This window comes from Colobus angolensis, unplaced genomic scaffold (assembly GCF_000951035.1).
Source record: "Colobus angolensis palliatus isolate OR3802 unplaced genomic scaffold, Cang.pa_1.0 Scaffold26, whole genome shotgun sequence".
Taxonomy (NCBI): domain Eukaryota; kingdom Metazoa; phylum Chordata; class Mammalia; order Primates; family Cercopithecidae; genus Colobus; species Colobus angolensis.
This window is the reverse complement of record NW_012115821.1, coordinates 9289413-9299219: the sequence shown is the minus strand read 5'-3', so window position 1 is coordinate 9299219 and position 9807 is coordinate 9289413. Positions and strand designations below refer to the sequence as shown.

The 9807-nt window shown below is 39.7% G+C and overlaps 1 protein-coding gene across 1 annotated transcript in view; it reads right to left on the bottom strand.

The window, feature by feature from the left end:
* Positions 1 to 489, bottom strand: part of CADPS (Ca++-dependent secretion activator) — a 482801-nt gene extending 482312 nt beyond the window's left edge. The window contains 1 exon segment of the mRNA XM_011947195.1: positions 7 to 489. Within this exon segment, the coding sequence (XP_011802585.1) occupies positions 7 to 128 (122 nt within the window). The 5' untranslated portion in view covers positions 129 to 489.
* Between the last annotated feature and the right edge of the window lie 9318 nt (positions 490 to 9807).

The following is a 9807-nucleotide window of genomic DNA, read 5'->3' as shown; positions in this document are numbered from 1 at the left end:
GCGGAGCCCTCGCTGGTACGGCTGGGAGACAGGCGCGCGCCGGACGCGGCCGAGCCGAGCACCTCCTTGCCGCTCTCCTCCTCCACTATCTCATCCGATTCTTCTTCGCTGGACGAAGGGTCCAGCATAGTGGCGCCTGGGGAGCGGGGTCTCTGGAGCCCCCGGCTTGGAGTGCAAAAGGTGGGGGGCGCTGGAGGCAGCCGGGGATCAGCTCTCCCGGGTGGGCGCTTCTCCCCAGGTCAGGGAGCGAGAGGGCTGCTTCTCAGCCTCGGCCGCCGCGACTGATCCTCTGCCCGGCGGTCGCGAGCTGGGCTCAGACCCAGGAGCGCGAAGGGAGGAGGGGAAGGGAGAGGTGCGTCCGTGGACTCGAGGTGGGCAAGTGGGAGAATCAATTGCAAGCCCTGAGCCCGCAGCCGGATGCCATCTGCGGCCGCTGAAGGAGGCGCCTCCAGAAAAGATGCCGAGTGTTGCAAGCTGTCGATGCAGCCAAGAGCCGAAGAGGCATCTTGCCGATTGGGGAGGGAGCGGCGCTTACGTGTTTATTGGCTTAACTCTCCCGTGTCCGCGGCGTAAAGGGCTGCTGCAGAAGGCTGGAGCGGGGAGAGCTCGGAGCGTCCTCAGAGCCTCAGTACTTCTGACCCCAATACCCTGCCACCATCCTCCCCTGCCCCCTTCGTGGATAATTTTTTTCTTGATCTCTGGTTCTCATTGCCTCAACCCCATTTCCCCTCCCGCGGACAAAAAGTTCTTGGGGGAGGGAGAAATCCGGAAACCAGCAGAGCGGGCTGTTTGGAGACGCTAAATCGAGAGGTCTCACTTAGGAGGAGGAAGTCCGTGAGATCTTGTGCGGGAAAGAAAGGGTCCATCTCATCCCCAGGCTTCTTTACACCTGGGGCGTGGGGGCTGGGCAACGTGTTTGTCCCACCTGTGAAAACTCTGATTCCAGCAACTTATTCCACATGCGCCCAGTCTAATTAAAATATAAGTTAATCAAATTTTGAATGGATTGGTGTTTCGACCAGGCAACTCAACCATTTATGTAGCGCCCCCGCCCTTGCCTATCCCCCACCCCCAAAATCTATGATGAATCTTCTTCAGTTCCTAAGACCTGGGAAAGCTTTCTGCTGAGGTGAGCCTACTAGAGAAATAGAAGGGTTTCTGGTTGCTTAACCCTCTCTCCATTCTGACTCAGTGGAGGCTTGGGGACCCCGCGATCAGACAAAGACACCCTAAGAGCTCAGCGGCTTCAACATCTAATGCGTCGACTGTCGCACTCTCTTCACCCCTGCCTCTTGGGTAAACTATTAATACAAAGCAGCAGATGGTGCCTGCTTTCCCCCTGCTCCTTTCACTTAGGCCAATAAACCCGGTAAACGAGGGAGCTGGCCAGCGTGCTGAATGTAACCTGCGACCCGCAGATGGGTGAAAACAAACGACCAGCCACCTTCAGAACTTAGGCTATCTAGAGACCTCTCCACTTCATCGCCTATATTTATGTATTTTCTAGTTCCCTAATTATCTGTGGATACTCGTGGGCGTGACTTTAATAGTGTAGAATGAGTTTAAAGTTTAAATCACGTTTGTCTTTACGTATTTTATAATTTACCATGAGATTCACAGTAAGCTTTGAGAGTAAACTGACCTGTTTGAGACCTGCAGAGGAACTCAAAACAACTCGTTTCACATTAACCCCAACAATTCTGTTTGATCTTTTGAGTTAAGTACTTGGATGGCTTATATTTGACTTCACCACCATACCTCAAGGACACAACTTTTGTGGCGATCACACATTTGGTAACAATATAAAAATTTTTTAAAAATTGAGCAGTGTGGGGATTGTGACAGTTTTGCAGCCTCACTTTTTAATTCTTCTAAAGAAGTAAAGGAAGTTCAAATCATGTGGTATTGGTTTTTCTGGAACAGAAAATATAGTAAGCCAAACAATTGATCAACAACCTTTATCCAGCACCTTTTAATGAAATAACACATTGTTCTAGGTGCTTGGGATAGATAGAATTTTTAGAAGGCATTCTCTTAAAGAGTCTATAATCTTTGGGAGTTACAACATAAACATGTGAAAAAGATTGACAGCACTTAATTTGAGGCAACATATCAACAAATCCAGGTCAGTAAACTGCAAAAGCTTGCATGAATGAAGCAACTTGAAATGAAGGGAATCATAATTCTCAAAGAAGAGAATAAAATCTTAAGAGAAGAAACCATATACATGGGTGGTGAAAAGAGAAGGTATTGCAAGTGGAAAAAGTGGTTTGCAATAGTAATAGGGCAAGGGATCAAGTAAGGTTAAAGAGTGTTATGGAAATCAGGTATGGGTAGGTGACAGGAGAAGGAAAGAAAGAGCTGAAATTATAATCCATTTGGCAAAATAAAGGGACCATGTTTAGGACACAAATTAAGGAGTATGTGATTATTTGGGGAGGAGATGCTGTTGAAGGCCAGAAACAGGTCATTTACTGATTAAATATTTCTTCTGAAGTCTCTTTAGGCATTTAAATACTATCACATCAGACACTGGTGGCAAAGTGACCATGAATTCCATCTACAAAAACACTTGGAATTTCACGATTGCTGTAATAAAGTTTTGTTTGGTATTTTTACAAATTCCTTTGGGATTATGTGGGTTTTTTCCAGGTATAGTCATTAATATAGAAACTTAATATCCACCTTTTGTAAATTACATAAACCTATTATTTGGGTATTAAACATAACATTGCTTACATAAATCTAACAATCTTCTCAATCCCCCCCAAGAGTATTCAATCAAAGAGGCTTAAATAGATTTTACCAGAAATACTTCCATATTTTTTTTTCAAATGGTGAGCATTGTTGTCTTTCAAAATATACACCCTTTCAAAGACATCTCTTACCTTAGCTGAAAGTCAACTCAGTGTCCTTGGAGATATTCTAACTATTTGTTAGTGTTGAAGATAATATATGCCAACCAGAACTTTTGAGGCATCTGAAGTAGGAATTGTGACTTACCTAAATGTACATTTTGATAACCAAGGAAAAACAATGACCATAGAACACATGCAAAGGCTCTTAACTTTTGTCTACCTCTTGTAAATATTTGTGTTCTTATTTTTAAAAATACAATTCCACCATAGATTATGATACACCTAAGAATTTATGTCCTTAAGCTATTTTATGTGCTTGCATGTTTGCCACATATCCAGTTCTGCTTTGTAGAAAACTTGGATAACCTCAAGATGATGGAATAAATTTTAATCTACTATCTGGAGACCATATCATGAAAGTAGAAGTTATAACACTGAATTTTGTAATCCTACCCCCAAAATCAAAGTCTGCAGAAAATGCAAATGACTGAGACACTAAGCCAGGATTTCCTAATCTAAACCTAGATGATCTCTATCCTTCTATGAAGTGTTTGCCTTGATGTGTCAAAGGCCACAAGTATGGGGAAATATCTGACTTGCTGGCAATTGATAGTTCAGTAAAAACCAATCTCTTCTTTATGTCACACATAAAACACATTTCAATCAAATATAACTGAATTTAATGCCCATTTTGATGTTTTTGTGGGTTTGTTACTAAAAAATAGTTTAGCTAAGTTAAATCTTTAAAAAATCTCAGTATACTTCATATTATCTAGATGTAATCAATCTCATCTAATCAATATTTAATTTTGTTTAAATTATAAGACTAGCTTGCAAGCTCCAAAAATGGGTTAATTTGATCTTATAGTGTGCCTGTGCCTTAGGTCAAGTTACATGCTTGGCCTCTCAACCCAAACAGTTCGGTCTCTACCAATTAACAGCAGAGCTATCCTGAACAAACTAATGACTCACATTCAGTATCCTCATCTGTAAAATGGGGGGTGGGGTGGGGTAATGGTACTCACTTCCCCTGGAATGACAAAAAAAAATAGATGATATATAAAAAGCAATTTTCAACTGATTTTAGCTTTACATTTTTTTCCCAGTGACTGGAGAGGGATGTGCCATAAATGAGATGACAAGAAATTGGACATGAATAATTAGAAGGAAAAGAACATAATAAATCAAATAATTCAGAAGTAGATCCTGAAAAATAGAAGAGTTGCTTATTTATTTACTTGATGCCTGTCTGGTTTTAGATAGTATTGTCAGAGACTTACAAATGGCCTATTTTGTTTGAGAAACCTACTTTTCATCATTACTCTTTATATCACATGATGATTCTTACTAAAGTAAAATGAAGCAAGTTAGGATGAAATTAAAGGATCATCATAAGGCTAAAAATACAAAAATCAAGCCACACTAAAATATCTTTCACTCTATGCAACAAAACATGTTTTGGAATGATAAATAATATTACTTGCAAGAATTGGTCTTCGAAAGCCACTCTCATTACTTAAGAAGATGAAAAAGAAAAGTGGGACAACATATTTTACAGTAAATATTTAAGTCAAATTCTGAAAGCCAACTATTCACAAGAGTAATCCTGTTTCTTGTGTACATAATTTCTTTTGATAGAAGTGAGAAATAGATGGGGTATGGATTGAAATGCAGTTTACACTGGTATTTACATAAACAAGATGGAGGGTTTTGTCATTTTGCATTGACTCTGAAATACAGTGACATACCAGCAAATAAAAGGGATAAAAAATACCCAAGTAGCTGTTTCCACATCATAAAATATTGGGTAGATAATCTGCCTAAGTGGCCTAACTCTCCAATTAGGTTTGCCTGGATAAATGCTAACATTACATCTTCACCTTCTCGAAAGAATTTTCTGAGTTGATTGTCTGGTGTATGGTTATTTATTTTCACAAACTACAGTGGCTTTAGACTGGAGGCTTTCTTCAGATTGTAAATAGGAATAACTGAAATCAGGGTATTTTCATAATAATCAGTTTGTTTTCAGTTTTAAATAACTGAAATGGAGAGTTCCTTTGTTTAGGCTGCCCTAAAACAGAGGGGTCTTACCCAATTTTTTGAAGGAAGAAAGTAAACAAGAAAAGGAGATTGAGAGAGGCTTCATGAGTAAAGGAAAACTAAGAAAATGTAAGGATGAGTCCTGATCAAAGAGTAGATACTGTCATCTGGGTCAAGGGACATTAAGGGTAAATATACTGGGGGAAATTCTCTAAACCAGCCCTGGTCACCTAGGTGCCAAACCAAACTAACAAAAGAGAAGTTCATCTATTAAGGCCTGGGCCCTGCTCTTGGGAGTGTACTTCTTGCTCTTCCTCTTCTTCTTTTTAGAGTGACACTGACCTTCCATTTTTGAGTCCACTATTCCAGCCCATTGTCATAAGAACTCCATCACTCTTCTTATTTCTTTCATCAATAAGAGCTTTCTGTCCTAGTCTTTTCCAAAATAGTATTTGTGGAGATACTGACATGCTGTTATTTTTCACTCAGAAGTTGTACCTAATGATTTACCATGAGAATCAAGGGACTTCTAAAAGAACTTGGAGTCGCATTATGATAGTTTTATATATTCCAAACAGGCATTTATGAGTGTACCAATCCTATTCTTTTATTGTCTCTTATCCCATGTGGGTCTTGAGAGAGATATACAAAGAACAATTGCATATAAAAATCATAATGGCATTATGATAACTGGGACGGGGCACAAAACTCCCCCAACACAGAACTCTGATAATTCTAAAGTGAGTCATGTATTTTTGGCTTTATATCTAAGCAGAATCTCTACGTTCATCAGCCAGAATTCATATCTTCATGTTTTATCATCCTCTGCTCAGTGACAAGGTACAGGAAATGGAAATAACAGTTCAGTAAGGCAATGCCTGCAAAAAGAGAGAGATTGAAGGTCTTGAATCCACTCACCCCAGTCACATGGGGTGACAAACATTGATGACACACCTCCTTAATGCACAGAGTCCTACCCACTAGCAAACATGCCTCAACAGGCACATGTCACCTAATAAATCTAATTTATATTCCCTCTTCTTGAGGAGGAGATAGAAGAGGGTAGAAAAACAGGCTGACAGAGAATCAAGAGTTTGCTTTTTGTACGGGAGGAAAATATTTCTTTTTTCCTCACCTATTACTAGGCTCGTGGCTCAGGCTCCTCTAATAAAAGACAGATTAACAAGAGAAAAGCACACAAATTTATTTAATACAAATTTTACATGACACAGGAGCCTTCAGAAATAAGGACCCAGGCCGGGCGCAGTGGCTCATACCTGTAATTCCAGTACTTTTGGAGGCCAAGGTGGGTGGATCACCCGAGGCCAGGAGTTCAAGACCAACCTGGCCAACATGGCGAAACCCTGTCTCCACCATAAATGCAAAAATTAGCGAGGCGTGTTGGTACATGTCTGTAATCCCAGCTACTTGGGAGTCTGAGGCAGGAGAATCACTTGAACCTGGGAGGCAGAGGTTGCAGTGAGCTGAGATCACACCACTGCACTCCAGCCTGGGCAATAGAGCAAGACTCTGTCTCAAATAAATAAATAAATAAGGAAAAGAAATGAGGGCCCAAAGAAACAGGGAAACCTGTACATTTTTATGCTTAGTTTTGATGAAGAGTGGATAGTCATAGAGAAGTGTAACTGGACAAAGGGAGTATGATCCAATGGTAGTAAACTGAGAGGGACTTAGGAAGGCCTGTTGGTTCATATTCTTCCCTATTTCACTGCATTTTCAAAGATAAGGCCATCCATTTCCTATGAATATATGATGGGTCCTTTCACAGGAGGATCTTATGACCTGCTTTAAAGGAAGTTCAAAGTATTCTTTCCAGGTTTTATGGCTTGCTTTAGGGAAAAAGGGTGTGGGAAGGTGAAACTGATCTTCCTGCTTCTGCTGTTTTCTCTAAAGCTGAGGTGCCATATTCTGGGGTAACATGTTCTGCACTGTATTGTGGGAAATGGTGGTGTGTGCCTATAGTCCCAGCTACTTGGGAGGCTAAAGCGGGAAGATCACTTGAGCCCAGGAGGTGGAGGCTGCAGTGAACCTCCAGCCTGGGTGACAGAGTGAGACTGAATCTTAAAAAAATCATAACCAAAGCTGCTACTTTTCACTAAGTGGGTTAGCCTCTTGGACTTCTGATTATTCTGCAAACAAGAAAGAATGGGTTTCTCATTAGTTGTATTTATTTGAAATTTTGGCCCTATTCTTGACAATATCTTTGAAGGAGATAATAAGCTAATGTATGCATGTGCTTAGAACAATGTGTAGCACATAGTAAATTTCTCATAAATGCCAGTGGAGATGGTGATACTGTTGAATACAATCTTTTGTTTCAGACAACAAGTCTGACCCTTATTTCCTGGAAAGGAGAGGGGCTGAATTTACTAAGGTCAGTGAGAAACCTTTTGCTCCTTAAAAGGGAGGCCACCTAGGACTTACAACATGCAGTAGGCTATGAGGGTCAACACCAGGGCTGCAACACAGATTTTAGAGGGAGTGGGCAATGTGTTCTTTCAGGACAGATTTAATATCTTCTTCTTTACCCATTCAGATATCCTAGACTACTTTTACATTTTTGGAAGGTACCAGCATAAAGAAGAGATTTAAGTGCATGAAAATGACAACTAGTTAGGCTGGAAGACTTGAATAGGACTCTAAGGGGAAGCCATTGGGGTGTGTTTGAGGAGGTACATCAACTGCCATGGAGATACTTTTCCACCTTTTGCTGGCAGGGCATTATTTCATGCCATATAAAGACCAGTATGCAGACTTTCCTTGGACTGGTGAAAATCAATCTCCATTTAAATCAACTTATCATAGGAAAGGCAACAAATGTTTAAAGAATATCCTGCACCCAAAGTCAACTCAGTGAAGAGGCTGCAAAAAGTCAGTTCTAAACCATATGGCCTTATCTTTCCTTGCATTATTATTTATACTGCCCAACGCAAAGAGAATGCTCTGAGTCACCGGGTCACTTGTATTGCCAAGCAAGTAAGCAGCACATTTACCACGCAGTAGCTTTAATCCATTTGATTACTTCAGAAAATGTGTGGAAAGGGAAAAGTTTATGTGTCTGATGATGACTTCAGACAGTAGATTCAGTAATCACATAAAATGAAGTAAATGAAGTTTCTTTCCCACCCATGCATATGCATAACCTCTGGTGACTTCATTGGCAGTGGAAACAACCTCATCATGGAGTAACTTCATCCTGTGGTTCAAATACATATTCAGGGTTATTGCAGGTAACTGTCTTCGGTTCCTTGCTGACATTTTACTGGTTGGGTGATAAAAACTGATGAATGTTCAAACTGTACCCAAATTCATGATACAAAATATGTGACTTTAAAAATAATTTCCCTTAGGAGTAACTAGTTCAAAAATACAAGAGAAATTGTAGCCTGATAAGGGTTTTTTCCCCCTAAATTTTTCCAGGTTGAGTGTCATCTAAATGATAAAGACAAACTTCTGACATCCCCTTGATCATCTTTATATTCCACAATGATCACTAGAGTCCCAGCGTCAACTATCTGGTCTCTTTGTCCCCATAATTACCCTCATTATTATCGTGCTTTGTTTATTGATTTTTAATTCTTGTAGACAAAGCTCCATGGATAAAACATGTCCATGTACCTCCATTTTATTCGTTTAGTTGTCTCTAGAAAGGAAAATGTCACTTGCCCCAAGACTCGAAAACAGTCAATATTGCAAAAAGAGTACAAATCGTGCCACTATAGTCAGGCCAACCTGAGTTCAAATCCTGGCTTTATTAGCTGTGTGACCTTGGAAAAGAGAGTTGATTCTTTGATTCTCAGTTCTTCAATCTTGAAATTGGCAATAAAATATCAATAATGCATAGAGTTTTTGTGAAGATGAATCAAGTTAATGCATCTAAAATGCTTAGCACATCGAAGCTCTTTGCACACTAGAAAAGAGGAAAAAAAGCCAAATAAAATGATAAACACAATGCCTGGTGCATGTTCAGGATATACAGGCCATTATCAATATTATGCATGAACTTGTGTCCTACTGACTAGGATAACTACAAGAAGAGATATGACCAGCATTTGTCTTCTGCAGAGAGGTCAAGTCCTGTTGGAAAGGCCTCTGCAAAAATTCTACTTTGTTATCAAGAACTTAACCTTCTATCCCTGAACAAAGAGCTACATTTGAGATAGCTTATAAAAACACATGAAGTTATCATTATATATTTCATCAAAATTCATCTCAGGAAGAACTTATTTGCCAAATGGCCATGAAGTAAGATGTTATAAACAGACTTGTAATGAGGTTGACATTCCTGAAAGAAAAAAGAAAGAAAAGGCCATTCAAACATTGCTTTTTGAGGGTTCAGCTAAATAGCTTTCAGAAAGAGCTTCTACTAGCTTGTATTTGCATAACAAAAAGATTCCTCCACCTTCCTATAGTCGTATTTGCAGATCCCCAGTAGAATATTTATTAAAGTCTAGATGCAATTAAACCTTTTGTGAAATTTGTGTTTGATCATGAATAGGGGTGAGTCAGAAAGTCTGAACGAGACTGAAACATAAAGGGAAGTATACAAGAAAGCACTCTCATCTTATATTTAGCAATGACATTCAAATGACAAAAAAAAAAGAGAGACAATTTTGGAGTAAGATGAAGTTTTCCATTGAGTGTGTTCAATGCTAATCTTGGTTTCTTTGTTTATTGCTCTCATTAATTCAACTAACATATGCTGGATGTTGGAAGATTTGTTTATAAAGTGGTGATGGGAAAGGTAGTCTTGGTCTAAACTAATCTGTCTGGATTTCAAAAGTGCTTTATTATAAAAGGAAAATATAGTGAGTCCTCAAATAGTAGTGTATGTTTCATTAACATAACAAAAAATGGGCTTCAGATTGCTACAGAAATATGCCATAAA